Here is a 21086-nt window from a genome sequence, read left to right as displayed (position 1 = left end):
GTTAACATTTAGCAACGATATGTGAGTGGGTCTGGTCCAGATTTCTGTTCTCCAGTCTGGTCAACTTTGACATAGTGGAATTAATATGCATTACTGTGGAACATCACAGAGCACACCCTCTCATTCCCGGACACTCCTTCCGTCTCAATCACCCGAATACTGACACCTGTCACTTAATCAGGTTCTGGTTGTATTTATTCCCACAGGTCGCACTGTCCAGTGCTGCGCATTCAGCCTGCACCCTCGCATCACTTTGGAGAGGACCTGCTCTGCACTTGGATTGCTTCTTCCATTTGCTTTCATTGCTTTCTTCTTTATTCTTTGTTATACTCTTTCATTGTCCCACCAAATTTGTTTTTGCAATAGATGATAAAACCTCACACTCAGCCTCTGCTTCCTGCTGCTTCTGTCCCGGCGTCACAGTTAGGGCATTTCTTTCCAGTTGGCTTACGAGAACCAAAAGAAACAAAAGAATGAAACATCTAAGAAGCAAAGATAAAAAAAGATAAATTACATGACTGTGATATTGAAATATGTACACCTTTCCTATGGGTATATCATTGAGCAATAAAGAAGAATTTCTTTACCAGGATATATGAGTTTTAAGGCATTTCAGGTGTTCATTCTACAAAAGGCATCGGTGACTTAACAAGTTTCCTCAACTCACCATCTCGGAGCTGATAAACTTGTAACTTGTAAATTGTAAGTTACCAGATTAATACACACACACTATGCTAATAAGATGAAAAAGAGATGTGACAGTAATTTCATAAATGAATAACAAAGCGTGGAGGGTGAAGTCCATGTAAACAAAAATCCCTGAACCATCCAACAATAATGACACCAGTCTGGAATTTTGCCCATGCATCTTTCTGGAATGTGGTGTCACAGTCTGCTATAAAGATGTGATGCATGCATAACTGGTTCAGGTTGGGAACCCTGTTGTTGAGGGTTCATTGTTCAAACAGTCAAGGGTGCAGCTGAGAATCTATGAATATAATATAAAAGTGGGTTTGGTACTGCCATCATGCTCAATGGAACATTTTTCTCAAGGTTAGAGTTCAGCAGTTGTTCAGGGATATAGAGTATTTAAGAATTATGGTATATTTGAACACTGTAGAATATGAGTTCTAAATATCCTCTTGGAATTCCAAGAGGATGTTTCTTGGCTTTGGACTTCCATGCTAGGTTGGGTAGACATAAAACTGGACCACATGTTGTATAAGCCATGAACTTCTCATACCAAGATGTCTGGAGCCCTGATAAGATGGAGCAGGTCTGACCTAGCAGCACTGTGTTGGTGTTTGGAAGGGATAATGGGTTACCCAACACATGTTGAACACATTATAAACACAAAGTGCAACAATCTTTAAAAACATATATGTTCAATCACCAGAGTATTAATCACCTTCCACCTATCCACTAATCCCTTTTTTATTTACTCACTCACCTCTTTGCGATGTATTGCCAACAATGTTGCATGTCGAGCGTTTCTTGTGTGCTACTGCCTTCCCGTGTTCTGACCTCTGCTTCTCCCTTAGACTACATTTTCAGGCTGACCCCTGACCCCTGACTCTGGGTATGTTGCGGGCTCTGCTCACCTGGCTCTACCCTGGACTGGTGTGACTCTGCTCCAACTCTACCTGCCCCTTTTGGTTTCTGCATTGTTTGCTTTGTGTGCTTGTCAAATAAAGAGCTGTTAGATCTCGTCCTTCACTTATCATTACAAAACGATTGAAATATAAAAGTATTATTACTACAAAGCCCAGTATGGCCCTGGAGTAAATCTGCCCTCAACAAAGTCTAAGTCCAGTCTTCTGGTCATTCATGGGTAAGACACCTGCTCTTCCTTCTTATTACTATCTGTTATTTATCCCATTAGTGTGTGTTCTAGAATGTGGGCTAGGACTTGTGTTACTGCTTTGGTTCAAAACTCTTTGAGAACTGTAAAAATGTTTATATATATATATATATATATATATATATATATATATAGAGAGAGAGAGAGAGAGAGAGAGAGAGAGAGAGTTTGGCAGGGAATGGAATCTAGATCTTGTTTCTCATTCTCACATAGAGACTCACACACACACACACACACACACACACACACACACACACAAATACTTCCTGATAGCCTTCTGCTGTTTAATAGTTTAGTTCCTTCCAAACCTTATGAGTCAAGAAGACTCGGCATACTGAGAACTACATTCATATCATAGTATCCAGTAATATAAACAAGACTGAACGCATCTAAGGATTTCCTATACAAGATTTCAGTAAGTTCACAAGTGTAGTTCTTCTGTGTAATCTATTAGATTCAAAGTGCCTAAATAACCATTGTAGTGTAGTGTATATTGTACAGATATGAGGATTCATACAAAACGTAAATCTCATAATAATAATCTTTCAATACTAAAAATTACCCCTTATAATCTTTCATGGGCAATCAAATTGCTTTAAAGAAATTGTAATGTAATCTGATTGTAATATTGTTAATCCAGGTATTCAGCATTGTGTCACATTTGTGAATTTACGGAGATTCAAAATGATAAAAAAAGAAGCTTGTGTCACTGCCCTGTGTCCGGGGTGGCAGTGCTTCTCTGTGCTCATGTAAATGTGGGTGGTGATACCTCTCCGCCTTCCACTGTAGGTTCTTTCATAAACAGGAAATAAACGTCTTCTTTTAATACACAACTAACTGGAGGAACAATACACTCTGTCAAGCTAGTAAGTAAATATTTTATATTTTACCACATTTTGTTGAATACTAATATTTATAATTCATATGGTCAAAGGATGTTTTTTATGCTACAGTTGTGCTGGACCATTTCAAATCTGAAACTGTATTCAGTTCTGTAACCTGTGGAAACCTAAACAAGGCAAGTTTTACTGAACTTATTCAGTTGTACTTTGTCATTTAATTACACATACTGCATCCATGCCAAACAGTATATTTTTCTATTTTACATCTTCCTTTAATGTTCCTAGAATTTATATATATTATAGTGTATGTAATTTTTACTACAGCACTATGGGTCTGAGAGAGTAACAGAATTTCAATCCAGTGTGTCCTGTACATAATGCAGAACTGACAATAAAGCTGACTTTGACTTTGACACTGAAACAGAAATTAAGCGAGTCATACTAAGTATTTGTCAGAAAATGTGCTTAATTTGTAAAAAAAAAAAAAAAAAAAACTATTACTGCAAATGTCCTCATACAAGGTCCAAATGTATACAATCACGGTACAGTCCTGGACTCCTCCGTCAGCTGTGTCTGTGTGCGTTTCTGTTGGTCAGTGTCCACATGCATCTGTATTTATTGGGGTGTGGGTGTGTGTATGTGTGTGTGTGTGTGTGTGTGTGTGTTGTGGTCATTCCTTTCACCTGTCCCTTGTCTCATTAATATTATGTGTTGCACATGTATCTTGTTTATGTCTATGTATTTAAGGGAGCGTGTTGGCCTGTGTCTTTGCCAGTTCTTGTTAGAGGCCTCGTAGTTAGATAGTTGTGATGTGGTTTTTTAACCTCAGCAGACTCGTCTCTTAGATATAGGGTTCTCTTCCACTTTGTGAGAGTCTAAGTTACTACACAATCAAACTATCACCAATCAAGGGACAGCAGACTGAAGGCAGTGGGTAATGATGTGGGAGTATCACTATTGTACGATAGCAATAAAAGTTCACCAGGATGTCTGAAGGCAGGTGGTTCTTCCTTAGAGACCTCCAGGTCATCCAGGTAAGATCCTCGGAGATGTGGACACCTAGGAACTTGAAGCTGTTTACATAATAATAATGAGCTCTTTAGTTTTATCAGTGCTGAGCAGAACGTTGTTAACATTGCACCACTCAACCAGACGATCCACCTCATCCCTGTAGGCGGTCTCATTGTTGATTTTGATGAGGCCGATCACTGTGGTGTCATCTACAAACTTAATGATGGTATTGGAACCACCAACACGTTTGCAGTAATGGGTGAAGAGGGAGTAGTGGAACAGATTCATCACAGCCTTTTGGTACAAAATGTGCAAAATAGACCTAACTATGATGAGAGTGCCCAGTGTAGCCATAGAGCCCAAGAATTACAATGACAGGCTGGCCCGGAGCTGGCAGAACCAGGAGCCTCCAGAATTCGCCCTCTGCTAGGCACCACTGGGGAGTTCACACTGGCATTTGGTGCTGCCCCCTTCCACCCTCTTCTGGTATGGAAGAGTTTTCAGATGGGGGCTGACTGGCTCCTTCCCTGAGGAATTCCAGTGTCTTCACATAGCAACCTGCGGAGTGCTCTGACGGAGGCAGGCTGATGTCCTCGCCCTGGTAGTCCACAGTGGCTGACCTCCCAACCTCGATAATCGATGGTGCTCTCTGAGAACACCATGGGGGAAGGAATAATATCCAACTCAGGAGGGGTATTCTGCTGGTGCCCTGGTAGAAGTCGCAAGGCAAGGGAGAGGAGCCCCTCGCTGGCTTGCTAGTTTCCTCATGACAACCAGGTCCCTGAAAAAACCAGCCAGCCCTTCTCCTCTGCCTCAAGCACATGCCTATCCAGGTACACATGGATGACTTCTCCCTTGCTCTTCTGGGCAGTTTCAGTAACATCGAGGCACACAGGAGGGAGTGCATGGTGCATGATGGCGCTTCTCTTTCTGTCTGCCATGCTTGATTTTCAGCATTTCTGGGCTTTCCTTTCTGTAACAAAGGGGTTTGGAGGACGCTGAAACTGAGGCATTGAATTAAACTAAGATGTTTGTTTGTATAGCGTGTAGCGCTTAGCACACTGAACATACAATAACAGTGCTGAGCAATAGTTAAACATGAGATGACGGAGAGTTGACTCTGAAAAGTGACAAGTGCAACATCGACAAACTTTAAATACCTTAACCAAGTGCAACACATAACTATGACGAGATAAGCAGAGGTGCTATGGATGAACACATGCACAGAGTACCACTCCCAAAGGAAATACATAAATGGACATAAAAAGGTGCAGACCACCAATACACCAGTGGGGAACCGTCAGGGCCCTCTACGCCCTCTCAGAGGGCCTAAAATATTCTTAAAACATTATATATATATAATTATCCAATTTTATTTTATCTACTTACAGTTTTACAATCGACATCTAAACAGTTACAAAAATATAAGCAAATAAATTATTCAACCGTGTCTATTCAATCTGTGTTGGAAGGTGAGGGGTTAAGTGGAAGCCTGTGAGCCTGTGTCTCCCCCTATCAGGACTGTGATGCCCGCTGTTCGTTTACAGAGGGCCTGGCAGTTATAATTCAGCGCAATACCAGTTTCAAATGACAGTAAAATTGACCAATCATATCTTCCCTCTTAGTGGGCGGGCTTAACTGTATGATAATTTCCGCCCGCTGTGGCGACGCTAGCTGTCGTTAGCCTACGGCCGCTAGCTAGTTTCGATTCGGCCCTTTGACGTCCTCATTTACATATTCCGCTTGCGAGAACCACGGAGCTGTGAAACCTTATTTTGTTTGGAAACTTATTTTGCTTAACAAGTTATCTAGTACAAATGTTATTTGAACGCACTACATGCGTTTCTAAAGTTATACTGTCGTCTCGGTTTTTTCTTTATTCTTTAGTGCAGTTTATTAGGAGAGGAAAAAAAATTTTGCGGGGGGGGGGGGGGGGGGGAGTAGCGGGCCCAGGTTTAATGGTCACGGTTCGCTACTGCAATACACACACCCTAAAGGAGGGGGCAGGAGCTGTACAGTGACAAAATTAGCTGATTCTTCCATCATTAACTTAAAAATGTTTGAAACATTTGTTGTCTTCAAAAACCAGTGAAACATATCTTATTTGTTTCCTTCTTAAAGGTTGAGCGATGACACCAAAGACCCTCTCTGGACACCGTCACCACATTATTATAGGGTTGGTTGTGCTGATGTGTTTCGTTGCTTTATTCTTCGTGTACTACAAACCCGCCGTCAGCTGGCTGCCCTGTCCTAGAACAGAGCTCACCCCAGACACCTGCAAACATGTATGCCTCGATGTCCCTAAAATGGAGAAGGCTGCTCAATTTGAGAACAACTGCACTCTTAACTACACAATGGTACAGCAGCAGACAGCAGATACGCAATCACCAGTACTTGAAAGCGCACAAAACACCAAAGACACAAACACCAAAGTCGTTTTAATCTGGTCATGGCCTTTTGGACACCACTTCAATCTGGATTCCTGTGGTTCAGAGCTAGGCATCACAGGTTGCCGTCTAACAGATGACCGAAGTCAGCTGGATAAAGCGCATGGGGTTATGTTTCATCTTAGAGACATCGGTGGTGACTTATCATACCTGCTGACACTGTCACGACCACCACTGCAGAAATGGGTGTGGATGAACATGGAGTCGCCAGCTAATTCACCACAGTTGCCTGGTGCAGATCATCTATTCAATCTGACATCAAACTATCGGAGAGACTCAGATATCTGGGTGCCTTATGGACGACTCATAGAAGCATCTGAAGAAGACAAGAAGACTTTTCAAATCCCAACGAAGGATAAACTGGTCTGCTGGATTGTCAGTAATTGGAACGTCAACTACAAGCGAGTGGGTTACTTTAATGAACTGAGCAAGTATATTAATGTAGAGGGATATGGACGACACTTTGACAAGTACATTGACCAGGACGACTATGCTAAAGTTATGTCCAGCTGTAAATTCTACTTATCCTTTGAAAACTCTATCTATAAAGACTACATGACAGAAAAGCTGTTTAATGCACTGAAATATGGCACAGTACCTGTAGTCATTGGCCCACCCAGGGTGAACTATGAAGAATATATACCTGGAGATTCCTTCATCCATATTGATGATTTCGGGTCCCCTCAAGAACTGGCAGAACACCTTAAATTACTGGACCAGAACCAGGAGATGTATGAACAGTACTTTGCCTGGAGAAAATACTTCACTGTTAAGGAGTCTCCATTTGGTCTGGAGCATGCTTGTCGTATTTGTGAATATTTAAATAAGAACCATAACTTCAGAGTGTTTACAAATATTAACCAATGGTACTGGAGCTAGCTGGGTTAGAGCAATGTGAAATCTGGAGAATAGCTTACATTTAAAACTTTAATTTAAACAATAAGAAATATTTAATAAATTGTGGCCAAACATTTTGAGAATGTCAAAAAAATTGTTTTTCAAAAAAGTTTGCTGAGTCTGTTGTTTTAGAACCTTTTGTCAAATGTTTGTATGGTATAATTAAGTACAATAATAAGCATTGCAATTCATCTTGGCATGCTGGATATGAGCTTTTGGGCAAAATCTTGAATGGTGGCAACCTCGTTCTTGCCTAACCAGGCACTGAGATGATGTTAGCAGGCATTTTTTAGGGCAGTGGCTGGAATGCAGTTTATTTTACGATAAGGCCATTTTCATGACTTTGCAGTTAATTGCAATTCATCTAATCACTGTTCATCTAGAGTTAATACAAATTGCTACCATAAAAACAGAGAAAGCAAACTTTGTGCCATTCTCAAAACTTTTGGCCACGACTGTAAATGCACATACATTTGGGCAAATGAAGGATAAATATTATAATTGACATGTATATGTAGTAGTTGCAGAAGTGCTGTATATTTTGTGAATTGGTGTGGGGAGGAGAGGTGAGTGTTGGTAATATTGAACTCTGGGCTGTGTATACATGACCATTTGTACCAATGACCAACTGAATGAATGAATGAACGAATGAGTCTGTGAGTGAGTCTGAATCACGGTCTATTAAGCAGTACAGGGCCAGGGCACCGATACACACACAACCAGAAACAGGATGAGAATCCATACAGAAAACAGGAAGCCAAACACAGCTAGAAATACAACAGACAACAAGCTATAAACACAACAGAATGAACATGACAGAGGTTAAAAGAGAAGTGAAGCACTTATACAACAGAGGCTAGAACACTAAATGCTGGCAGTGTGAAAACAATCAAGGCTACAACCAAAACAAGGCAAACCAAAACAAGGAAGCACCTGCACAAGAAAAAGATTTACCTTCACATTTAGGGCATTTAGCAGATACTCTTATCCAGAGTGACTTACAAATGTTTACAATGTCTAGATAGTACCATAGATACAGAATACAAGATACCCTTGAAAAATTTTGCTATGCTATATATGCTATTTGCATTTAGCAGGTGCTTTTATCCAGAGCGACTTACAAAGTGCACACAAGTCCTGGCCCAGTAGATGGGATTAAGTGCCTTGCTCAATAGTACTTCAGTCATGGAATCAAACCCACAACCCTCCAGTCACAAGACCGCTTGCCTAAGCACCAGACCATGACTGCCCTCTTAAACTACTGAGTCAATGATATGCCATGATATGTTAAGACAGGGATGCTAGGAGGGGACAAACCATGAAACCAAGGTTACAGAGCCTGCTTTACAAGTGCTTTGAATTTTGCTCATCCAAACAGACTTGAGAACCAGAAATATCAGTTTTACAGGATGGAGTGTAACATTCTGAGAAGCTGTTGTGATAAACAGCCTGTTCTAGGTACTTCGACTATGGCCACATTACAGTTGAATTTTCTCAAGATTTTTAGAAAGCTTTTTTGTTTTCATATCTTAATTCTTTCAGGTAGTTTACATTTTGTTTTGTCTGTAATCAGTAATGCAAGTTCTTTTAGGAAAATACTACAGACAATTCCAGGATTAACCAAGGCATATAATTTCATGTAATATATAATTATTAATTAAAATGTTCTGTGGGGTTAATGGGTTAGGATTAGGTTAACCCTAACCGTTTGTGGGTTTACTGTATTTATTCCTATATTTATTCCTGTATGTGACCTTATGATGTATCATTTTGTACTTTAATATAAGTATTCTTTAATATTCTTTTAGTTATTAAACTACAGCAAATCAGAAAGGTGTTGCTGCATTTAATTTTGGAGTCATCTCCATGATATCGTACTTTACCTGGGGAGTTTATTTTCATTTAAAGAAGGACATGAACTTTAAATATTCATACAGCTGCACAGTCAGGGGCTTGGGACTTTTATTTTGAGGTTGGACCATATGGCGCATTTCCACTAGGGCCTGCTTGGCGCGGTACGGTTCAATACGGATCGATTCGCAACGGAACGGTACGGTCGCGTTGTGTTTCCATTACAATGGTGGACCACCACAATGTGGGTGGAGTCGCTGTTGGCGCGCGGGTTGTAGTGTCGTGACATCATTTGTATGCGACCACAACACCGGTCGATGCCCCTTAACACATACCATTATTGTATCTTATTTATCTTTATCTTCATTATTGTATGTGGTTGCTCTAATTATTGATAATAATTTGGTATTACTCAAACAGGCTGAACACACCCTGCATAAAAAAGCATCAGTCATACAATCAAATGAAATCAAACTTTATTATGAAATATAGATATTTAAAGTACAACATATGTAAATAATATAGTTATAGTTAAAAAAAAGTGCAAAAAGCAAATTACCTAAAAATAACGTATAGCTTTATATGAAATAAATATTTATAGTACTACAAGCAACATTTTGTGTGCTTTTACTGGCGTCTGTCTCGCATGGTGTTCACAAGTTCGCCAAGCACCCCGAGGAAAGCCCGGTTGAAGGAAACATTTTCCGCCAACTCCGCTCGCCTCGTCGGTGGAAGGGGAATCTTGAACGTAAAAAATAACAAATATTAAACACAAGCATTCCTGTGAAAGCAACAACAATATAGCGTAACTGCACAAAATGTGTAGCACGTCATCGCTGCTCATGCTTTGTGGCTACAGCTAACTAGCAACTAGCAAGGCTAGGAGCTAGCTATTGTACACTAGTGACTGTGGTGGTAACATTAACTACAAACACAGCTCTAAATTCCTGCGTTTATAATAGATGCGTTCATATTACGTTCATATTACATCTTTTATGATCCTAGTAAAACTGTGAAATCACAATACACTCACCATTCTCCGTGGCCTCCAGCACCGACATTGTCGTGTCCAGCACGTTTTCTCTTCTGTTACTGGCTGGCCGGTGACCGTATATGGCATCCATTTGCTGGAACCATTTCCAGTCTTTGCGGTTTGCTCCGCTGCGTCCGTTATGGTCCTTCACCGCCCGGTAATCGCTTTTAAGCTTTTTTAGCTTGGACCGACCGGCACTGCTGAACGGACCGCTGGTAGCCATGAGTGGCCATTAGCGCGGAAACCTCGCTAAAAACCTTTACATTTCTAGTGGCCCCGTCCAGTTCGCCCTGGATTTTTTGATCGCTGATTATTAACAGAAAGGTTTGTACCTCGGCGTTTGACCAGGGAACAGACTTCTCTCCTTGGGTTTTAAAAATGGCTGAGGAGTCCATAGCATAGCGGAGGAGTCGCTCTCCTGTCACAACCTGTGACGACACTCCCTGGCCAATCAGTGTCATGTTGCTCCTCCACGTCACAAAACTGTACCGCTTTGGAACGGTTAGAACCTCGAGCGAGTAGGTACGAAAATAGTACCCGAAGGGACCAGCTAACTGGGTCCTGGTACTATTGGAAACACTCACAAACCGTAGCGAATCGAACCGTACCGCGCCAAGCAGGCCCTAGTGGAAATGGGCCATTACTTCCTCCCAACCAGGGGCATCTACCTAATACAGGGCACAGCTGAATGCTACTGTTTATTGTTAATGCTTGTTTAGGTATCAATCATAATTACAATATGAAACAAGCTAATGTTGGCCATATGGAAACATCACAGCAAAATGAGAGATTTTGCTGGCTCCCTGCTTCCACCTCTACAGAGCGGACTGTGTTGCGGAGACCTCGGGGAAGTTCAGATGCAGCAGTATTTGTTTCTACATCAACCGCAGCTGGTGTACAGATGTTACCGTGTTCAGGAAAACATGCGATCCTGATCTGGAGTCTGTGATTATAAAGTGTAGACCATTCTATTGCCCGCGGGAGTTCTCCTCCATAGTGTCCATCAGAGTCTATATTCCCTCAGGGAAATGTGCATTTGTGAGACACTGCGCGTTTGTGTGTATATATACACACACGTGGGGACGGTTCCCCTCTACGGCCTCTCAGGGGGCCTAAAAATATTTCATATATATACAGTGTATATATATTAGTGCTGTCAATTCCAGGTGCCGCGATTAAAAGTCCTCACCAGGATTTTGCTCAGGCTTCCTGGATTGTGTTGATTCCACTAATTTTACCTGGATTGCTAATTAGAAATTCTAGCAAGCTTGAGCAAAATCCTGGTGAGGACTTTTAATCGCGGCACCTGGAATTGACAGCACTTATATACAGAGGTGGGTAGAGTATTCAACAATTTTACTCAAGTAAAAGTACAGTTACTTGAACCAAATGTTACTCAAGTAAAAGTAAAAGTGTCAGGGCAGGCCCCGGCGCTGCCCCGCCCATGACCACCAGAGGGCGCTCGCGGTCTTCCGTCAGGGCAGGTCCCTCCTCTACTCATGCCATGAATACCAGAGGGCGTTCGCATTCCACAACTCGCAATCAGCAGAGATGAGCCGCAGCCGGATTTCATCCTTCTTAAGGAAACCGACTGCTTCCGGTTGGTGGCTGGGGGTCGACCCCGGGGAGACTGCTCGTGCTGGCCACTTTCTGGGCGGGGGGGCCGGGGCTGCCGACCTGGGATGGCATGTGCTTGCCCTGGCGGGTGGTGGTGGGGGGGGCTTGGGTGGCGCTCCCTCTGGGCTCTGGGGTGTGGGGCCGGGGCATGGGGGGAGCAGATGCTGGCCCTCGGCGGGGTGGCTGGCCTCCCCTGTGGGGCCGGGTGGCGGGACCCGGGGCCTGGTGCCTGGGGCCCCCCGACCCCGAGCTGGGGCCCTGCCCGTGCGGGGGGACCTGCGCCGCTGCGGTTGCGCCGCTGGGTGGGGTGGGTCAGTCGGCCTGGGTCGGGGCGTTGGGTCTGGGCCTTGGGGCTCCGAGGTTCCTGGGTGGTGGGAGTGGGGTGGTGGATGATGGGGATGTCTGGGGTGGGCCGGGAGGTAGGGTCCCGGACTCCGACCAGCATGTCCTCAATACTGTTGATGTCTGTCATCGTTTGTTCACTGTGCGATTGGTATGGTTGTGGGTGCATACACAGGGGTGTGGTGTATATGGGACAAGCGTGTGTGGGTGTATATGTATGTGTAGATATATATGTATATATGTATGTATGTGTATGTATATATTTATATATATGGATGGATGTATGTATGTATATGTGTATATATGTATATATTTATGGGTTAAATGTGTGTGAGTGCATACGTGTATGAAGGAAATGTGTGTCTAGGTGTATGTGGATGTGCGGACTGCTCTCTGTGGTGGGGGTGGTGTGGATCCGGGCTTGGATGTGGTGGTGGGGGGGGTTGCCGCCCTGGTCTCCCCGGGTCGACCGCTCCCTGCCTTGAGCTGGGGGGGCAGTGAAGTTCGGTGCTCAATGAGCCAGCTAGCAAGCTGGCTCTCCTCTGACCCTTTCCTCTGGACCTAAGCATTCCCACCCACCCACCCCCCCCCCCCCACACACACACACACACACACACACACATCCTTGCTCATTTAGGATTCTGGGGACAGGCATGTACCCAGAGGTTGACGAGGTGGGCCTGCTGCCATGGTTCACCCGTCTCCTCACCGCTGTCTGTCCCTCAGTTTTTACTGCACTTTAGACATTGAGGGCCTTTGAGGGGACGGTGTGGACATGCACTCACGTTTGTCCTAGCACCTGTCCCCTCAATTTTAACTGCACCATAGTATCACACACTACTACACATGCATATACACCAACACCTACACACAACATTGGGGGTGGAGGGGTGGGAAGGCCTTCCTTCACCCGCTTCCTGCTCCCTGCCGGGGCGGGTTGAGGGTCGCTGGCACGGGACTGGGCTGGTGGCTTCCTAGGACCACTACCGGTCCTTGCTGGTCCAGCCATTTGCCCCTGCCACTGAGGGTGTGCTAGTCTGGATAAGTGTGTGTCTCTGTCCTTGTTTTCTTCTTGTTTCTGAATGGGTGGATGAATGAATGCGTGTTGGAGGGAGGGGACATATGGCCAGGTTTGGAGGTGTGAGGGTGAATTTGAGTGTATGTGTGTGTGTGGGGGGGTGGGTGTGTGCATGGTGGGGGTGTTAGGGGCGAATGTAGTGTGGGTTTGGGTGTGTGGGTGAGGACAGCTGGTTCTGGGTCGGGGCTGGTCGTGCCCGGTTCACTCCCGGACGCTCCCCTGAGACTACTGCACCACTCCAGAGGGGGGGCGCCTTGGGGCTCCGGAGTCCGTCTTGGCCCCCCGGCGTAGGGGCGGTTGGCCCGCTCCCCTGGGCGGTGGTGGTATGGGGCGGCCGGGTGCTCCTCGGCGGGAGGTGGGCCCTGCCGGGTGGTGGGTGGCTTTCCGGGCGCGTGGCGCCGTGGCTTTGCCGCTGGCCCCTGGGGGGGGGGGGGGGGGGGGGGGGGGCATCCTGGGGGGGAGGCGCTCTGTTCCCTCTGGTTCCCCTGGACCTGCGCTCCTTGACTGGTGGGGCGCTGCCCGGGGTCTCTCTCTCCCGCCTGCGGGGGCGGGCAGGTGAGGGTTTCTGGGAAGTGCGGCTCTGGTACTCCACCGCTCCGTGGCGGGCCGTGGGCGGGTGGGATTCCCGGGTCTCACTCTGCCCGCCTCTGGCCTCTGGGGGAATGTTGTCGCAGCTACCCACCCTTGCTGGTAAGTACATTCCATACATCTATCCTATGTTGCACTTCTAGGTTGCACATAAACACACACTCACACACACCCATACATCGCACTCATCTGTACTATATGTATTTGGTTTACTTTCTGTACTTCTTTGCAGTGGTCATTTGAGCTGGTTGCGTGTTTTATTTTATTATTATTATTATTATTATTTTATTATTATTTTTTCTTCTTTTCTTTTTCTTCTTCTTTCTTCTCCTACCTCTTTGTCTTTTCCCTTTTTATTATTTCTCTCCCCCTCTTTTCTTGGTCCACCTAACCCCAATAATTATCACTTTGCATATTGTTATCACTATATATTGTTATCACTATACTATATATTATACAGAATTGTTATAATTGCCATTTAAATCTGTACATAAAAACAAAGTTGTCCTCCAAAGATGGGGGGGGCCCTTTCAAATTTCAATTGAAACTCGACAGTCTATTCTTGTTCTGAGAAATGAAGGCTATTCCATGCGAGACATTGCCAAGAAACTGAAGATTTCCTACAATGGTGTGTACTACTCCCTTCAGAGGAGAGCACAAACAGGCCCTAACCAGAGTAGAAGGAGAAGTGGAAAGCCCCGCTGCACAACTGAGCAAGAAGACAAGTACATTAGAGTCTCAAGTTTGAGAAATCAACGCCTCACAGGTCCTCAACTGGCAGCTTCATTAAATAGTACCCGCAAAACGCCAGTGTCAACGTCTACAGTGAAGAGGCGACTCTGGGATGCTGGCCTTCAGGGCAGAGTGGCAAAGAAAAAGCCATATCTGAGACTGGCTAATAAAAGAAAAAGATTAATATGGGCAAAAGAACACAGACAACACGGACAGAGGAAGATTGGAAAAAAAAGTGACAGACGAATCAAAGTTTGAGGTGTTTGGATCACACAGACGAACATTTGTGAGACGCAGAACAACTGAAAAGATGCTGGAAGAGTGCCTGACACCATCTGTCAAACATGGTGGAGTTAATGTGATGGTCTGGGGTTGCTTTAGTGCTGGTAAAGTGGGAGATTTGAACAAGGTAAAAGGGATTTTGAATAAGGAAGGCTATCACTCCATTTTGCAACACCATGCCATACCCTGTGGACAGCGCTTGATTGGAGCCAATTTCATCCTGCAACAGGACAATGACCCAAAGCACACCTCCAAATTATGCACAAACTATTTAGAGAAGAAGCAGGCAGCTGGTGTTTTATCGGTAATGGAGTGGCCAGCGCAGTCACCAGATCTCAACCCCATTGAGCTGTTGTGGGAGCAGCTTGACCGTATGGTACGAAAAAAGTGCCCATCAACCCAATCACACTTCTGGGAGCGGCTTCTGGAAGCATGGGGTGAAATTTCTCCAAATTACCTCAGCAAATTAACAGCTAGAATGCCAAAGGTCTGCAATGCTGTAATTGTTGCTAAGGGAGCATTCTTTGACGAAAGCAAAGTTTAAAGTAGAAAATTATTAAATTTTTTAACCATTTAAACCATTATTTCTACCTTGTCAATGTCTGGACTATATTTCTATTCATTTTGCAACTCATTTGATAAATAAAAGTATGAGATTTCAGGGAAAACACAAAATTGTCTAGGTGACCCCAAACTTTTGAACGGTAGTGTAGCTACATGTTTACAGGCTGAAGGTTTACATGAAGCTAAACTTCATATGCAAGTTCTACCTCGTCCTGGCTCAGGCTGGAGGTCCACTATCTGATTCTTATCTATAGCTGTCCGTTTCCCTGTAAATTCAGTGTCTGAATTTACAGGGAAAGCATAGGGAGGATCTTGGAGCTTAGGAGTTTCAGAGTCTCCTTCAGGCATACTGAGCTGCACAACAGTCTGCCTAACTGTCTGCGTGTTCTTTCTGATCTCACGCATCGACAGGTCACCTTGGCGTGCCAAAAGTGTGACATGGGTTCTCACACAAGAATGGAGATTGTGCAAAAATAGGGATTTAAAGGTTCAGTCTTCTGTGAGACCTGGGGGCTATTCCACGATGCGAGCTTATGAAAGCGGTGCTTATTAGAGTGAGCCTCGCTTGAGTTAGCCAAACAGTTCACTTCCGTCTAGGTCCGTTCCACTAACGAAATCCAGACTCAACCTGTTCCCGCTAATTCAAGCCAGGCTTTTGAAATCGACGATCATGCGCGTGCACACAGTATTTACACAGCCTCACTAATCGATATTCGAAAAGGCAAGAAAATGTCGAAAGAGCTGAAGGAACGTGCAGCTTTTTTGCTTCTTCTGCTGAACATGAGCTACTTATACATCTGTATGAGGAATATAAATACATTATTACGAAGAAAGGCAACATGTCCTGTATTTATAAAGCCAGATAAGCTGTCTGGCAAAATATTGCAGACAGACTAAATGCGTGAGCATATGATTTAATCCATTCATTGGCATTTTAAAAGTGTTATAGTAAATTAATAATGTTAATTAATAATTTCCTGATTTAGAAGTAACATGAGCGGGGTTAAGAGAACGTGGCAGCAGGTCAAGGTGAAATATAAAAATATACTCCAGAATGGTAAGTACAGTTGATTAGTCCAATGTGCAGGAAAAGGTAAAACACCATATTAAATAACTGTATAAAATATTTTAGCAACCAGAAAGAAAACTGCTACTGCTGCTACTGGTGGTGGGCCTCCTGTAGCAGCCCTCACTCCTGCAGAAGACCTTGCTTTGGAGCAAAACAGCGGACGCCCCATCATTGTGGGAATTGAAGGAGGAACATCATCTGATCCTGTCTGTCCTCATGATACACAGCCTTATGTTAAAGGTAGGTTCAGTTGTTTCTCAGATTTTACATTTTTGTTCTTACAGGCTACATCGTAGTATTATTGTATACTTGATGACTAAAATTTTACAGTGGTGGGGGGTGTGCTGACTCTTTTCGACCCTCCTGTATTTGACAATGATGATAGCTGAACCCCGAGGACCGTTAACATTTACGTGTCTTAATTTGTTGTTTGCAGGGGGAGATTGCTGGACCATCCAGGATGGTACAGGAGGATGAGGACACAGTGTCTGCCTGTTCAGAAAGGCCAGCTGTAAGGCGTGTGTGTCTATGTATCTGTCTGTTAATGTGCTGTGTGATCTCATGATTTGTGTTGTGTTTAAAGGAAATGGAAGAACAGAGAGAAGACCCTCAGGCCTCCACGTCCAGAGCTCACACCTCTACAAGAGAAGAAGTGAGTAGTAAGTTATGCAGTTCAACATGAATAAATACTTCTCAATCTTGACTATACTTCTATCTTGAAGGAATCTGAGATTAGTGAGATCTACAAAAGGTACTTAAAAAGATGTATTTGCAAAAATGTCTCACTTTAATATGCTTGTTTTTGCAAGCCAAGTAAATCAAAGTTTCTTCTGTCCACAGGCTCAGCAAGGCAATCAATAAATTTCTCTTTCCAAAAAAAATGTGTCTTTTGTGTTAATGAACAAATGCAAACAAAATATTCCCTTAACTAAAGTAAGTGTTTGCATACATGTCCCTCACAGCTCAATCAATGTTGTCTTCCCATTGCTCCAACTGCACTCTTGGCATTACTCCTTTTTGCAGTATTGCCACATTGTGCAAAACTACACAGGCTGCTTTAATGTCACAGGCTCTCTCATGGGTCACTCTGAGATGGCGCAAGCAGTTAAATCTGCTCTTTAACTGTCCAAATGCCATCTCAATGCATGCCCTTGTCTTTGAATGTGCACGAACCTCCTCTCGGTATCTGTTGTAGGGTCTGCATATGGGATAAGGAGAAAAGGTTGGCAGGGGTAACCCCTATCCCCAAGCAGTAAGCCAGGAAAAGCACCTACGATTATAAGGAGAAGAGTTAAACACTGAGGCCAAATCTGCACTATTTTGTGTGGTTGGAGTGTTCTTACCTTGGGCAAACCTCTGTGCCAGTGAGGAGGCACGAAATATTGTGCACCGAGCCGGGCCATTTTGCCTCAATGTTGGAGAATAGAAATTGGCTGGTGCAAACCATCTAGAACAATGGCAAAAGTGACAAAGGGTGAAAAAACCCCTGGAGCGACATGCTTTACAATTTCTGTTGGGTAGGCAAAACTTGCATGTACCTGTACATTGATGCTGTGAAATGATTTTCAGTTCACATAGTCTGCTTCCATGGGTCCAGATGGAGCCTTTATCCTGATGTGAGTGAAGTATATAGCACCAATGACATTTGGAAATCCTGGAGAATTCAATTCGTTTTTAATTGAATGAAATTTAGCATGAAATAGTTGATCAAGATGAATACAGAGCACTTCGGTAAGTGCTCTGGATAAGAGTATCTTTTAAAGTCATATAAATTTAACTCCAAGTTACTGCTGTTCTGAAAAAGCTTCTTTTATGGGAAGGATGCCTCTGTGACCAGGGAATTTAATGAATATATTAAGGAAGCGCTTAAGCGCAAGACAAACCTATCGAATTTCACGGCAGACTTTTGCCTTACTAAGATATTCTGCATCCCCAACGCTGTATAGAAATGCGCCACTGGCTAAGAAGCGCAAAGCGGTACAGACCGTTTAGGGTTTGGTAAAAGCTTTACTACGTCTAGTGGTCTTCTCAATATATGGCCCCAGTAATTTACAAAGATATATAATACTGTGTCTTCTGAACCTGTAGCGCTCAAATAAGTAGTCATCCGGAAAGCCCAGTGGATCTGTCCTGTCCTGGAATGACCTTGGAGCTGGTAGCATGAATGCTCTGAGCACTACACACGCTCCCTCGTCTACTGGATTCTCTACAAATGGGCATGCCATGGTCAATCAGCCTTCACTGTTAGCTGCTCTTTTATAGCATACATTTTGGATTATTTGTATCACCTGTATGAAAATCTTGGTAAGGTAGTTGTCTGTATCCATTTCCTTTTTGCACCATTAAGTTAACCACACATTTACATTATTTATACTGAACATATGTGAATTGCGGAGTGATATGATTTGCTTGTAATTTGAACACAAAAGAGGAAGTGTGGGGACAAATATATACCTAAAAGTATCTTCACCTAAAAAACTCAGTTATTATTAATACTCAGGTACAAAGAATTGTATTTTTGTGATATAGTGTTTATGCTAATGTATGTTTGTTGACCATAACTGCGATTAGACACTGTATTCCATTTTACACTGACCTGAATCTGTTAAGATTAAACCAATACATTAAAATGTGCAAAAACCTCACTGATTAACAATGAATATGTACTCTGAAGATCGAAATATAAATTGCATTTGGAAATATAATTATAAAATTTTGATAATAATGACCTGCAATCATTTCAAACTAATAATTACAGTACTCCATTAAATGTATAAAAATATGATATGATATGCTACATCCACAGCAATTTAATGCATAGGATTGCAGCGGAACCTTGTTCCTCAATTCAGTTTCCCGGATGGCGAGACTGTGAATCTAGCAGCTTTAACTGAGGGAAATGTTCAAGGACATGTCTATTAGAATAGGAAGGTGGACCTTCACTATCCAAGTGGTGTAACTCATGGTCAATAGGATGCCTACTGCCTCCTGTCTCTCTGTGCCTAGGTGGCAGTAATGAGCCTTGGTGCATCTCAAGTTAAGAAATATCTGCGTTTCTCCTTGAGGAAAGAGCTAGAGCATGTACATCACTCTCCCAGCCTGTGCGTGGGTCAGTAGAATGATGCTCAGCATTTAAGTAAGGACTGTTATCTGCTCTACCTAGTGAGACGTCCCCGGTCTGTACATTCTGCCTGTGGTGTACATCAGCATGCCTTCTGCCATCCTGCTCTGTGTCCATAGGGGGCAACAGTGAGTCTTTGTGCATCTCAAGTTGGGAAATATCTGTGTTTCCACTTGAGGAAAGAGCTGGAGCATGTACGTCACTGTGCCAGCCTGTGCATGGGTCAGTGGAATGATGCTCAGCATTCATACAAGGCTTCCTAACTGTGGTACCTAATGAGATGTCCCTGGTCTTCTCCTTTAGGAAAACGCTGGAGCATGTACATGAGTCTCCCAGCCTGTGCGTGGGTCAGTGGAATGATGCTCAGCGTTTAAGTAAGGCTTCCTAGCTGCTGTACCTGACGGGATGTCCCTGGTCTGGACATCATGCAGAGAATAAGGAGGGCCAAAAGACATAGCAGGATTAGTATTACTCTTTTTTTTATTCAAGAGTAAGGGGGCAGAAGCTAGGGACGAGTAAGAGGGCTCTGCTGACACGTAACAAGAGGATGCAGATGGGGCATCTGCTCTAGGAGGGTGATTCTCCACAGAGGCTTCACGTTGAGCTTCAGAAGCTGAACAGTCAGTAGTATCATATGGATACTCTAGTTACTCTAGTAGGAGGAACTAGTTACATCTAACCTTAGACTCTTCATGGGGACTGGAGCCGGGGCCTTAGGATGTACAACAGGTGCATCATCACCTGTGGAGTGCTGACTATGTTGGCCTTCTACAGTAACTAATGTAGAAGGTCTAGAGGTGCCAGACCTAGTTGCAAGGAAATCTTGCATTCTCGCATGGGCAAGCTCACTCTCCCTTTGGAGGCGGGCAGTTTTTGTTAAGCCCGTGTGACGTTCACTTTCAGTGAGCACGTCATTCAGCGCATGAGTGGTCAGTTGAAGGTTTTGGTGAAGGCTCTCAACCTCAGAACTGAGCTTAGCAGTGTCCTGTTTAAGAAGTCTATTTTCCTTACGTAGTGTCTCTACTTCTAGGCTAGCCTGCTGCTGAGGAACATTTTAAAAACTAGATCTGAAATGGTGGGAGTCTCCTCAAAGGAATCATTTAGAGGTTTGTCAACATCCTCTACCTGGTTCAAGCATCTGAAGGAGCTGAACAACCAAATATTGACAAGTATTCTGTTTTAGCCATGGTTAGTCTCTCCAAGCGTACCCATAGACTAGTTCAAAAAGGGACACAATCAAGTCAGTTTCAGTACAATCTGGCTTAGCTAATGTGCCAGGATCCTGTGTCTGGCAAGTGTGGGGTAAAAGGGTAATTACCTAGATAGACAAGCCAAATTGAAACTGGGGTAAAAAGAATTGTGCAAAGGTGATTACTGTACCTGGAATTGAACACTAGCACACTGGATAAAAGACTGCAACAGTGAAGTCTGATAACTGTGCTAAAAATTATCCTAATACTTCTGCAGTACAGGGGAAATCAGTGGGATCCCACACAAGTTAAAGCAACTGAATTACTCTTGAAGTAATCAGTTAATCAGTTAAAGCAATTAAATTAGTAAAATTAATATACTGATCCTCAGTTGATTGCTCAATGAATGTGAATAGTAACCAAACGGTAAACAAATTAGAACAAGGTATCACCAAACTGTAGTTACCAAGTATTAGCTTTCCTCTATAGGAATACTTGGGAAGCACTCTGGCGCCCTCTTCTGGCGAATTTGGAGATGGTCCTATTCTAATGGCTTGAAAG

General features: G+C 43.6%; 1 protein-coding gene across 4 annotated transcripts; it reads left to right on the top strand.

Moving 5' to 3' along the window:
- Positions 1-1787: 1787 nt before the first annotated feature.
- On the top strand, positions 1788-8873 carry LOC143514899 (4-galactosyl-N-acetylglucosaminide 3-alpha-L-fucosyltransferase 9-like). 4 transcript variants are annotated; one of them, XM_077006649.1, is made up of 4 exons: positions 1788-1831; positions 2651-2727; positions 2815-2879; positions 5836-8872. In XM_077006649.1, exon 4 carries the CDS (start codon positions 5844-5846, stop codon positions 7038-7040), a length of 1197 nt encoding a protein of 398 aa, XP_076862764.1. In that variant the 5' UTR covers positions 1788-1831; positions 2651-2727; positions 2815-2879; positions 5836-5843; the 3' UTR covers positions 7041-8872. The 4 variants fall into 4 exon arrangements, with proteins under 4 accessions (XP_076862764.1, XP_076862765.1, XP_076862762.1 ...); XM_077006650.1 differs by lacking the exon at positions 1788-1831 and adding an exon at positions 2133-2276 and having other exon boundaries at positions 2796-2879; positions 5836-8873; XM_077006647.1 differs by lacking the exon at positions 1788-1831 and adding an exon at positions 2133-2276.
- The last annotated feature ends 12213 nt before the right edge of the window (positions 8874-21086 follow it).

The sequence above is a fragment of the Brachyhypopomus gauderio genome, chromosome 5 (assembly GCF_052324685.1).
Source record: "Brachyhypopomus gauderio isolate BG-103 chromosome 5, BGAUD_0.2, whole genome shotgun sequence".
Classification (NCBI taxonomy): domain Eukaryota; kingdom Metazoa; phylum Chordata; class Actinopteri; order Gymnotiformes; family Hypopomidae; genus Brachyhypopomus; species Brachyhypopomus gauderio.
Note: the sequence above shows the minus strand (reverse complement) of the source record. Positions and strands in the feature narration are given on the sequence as shown.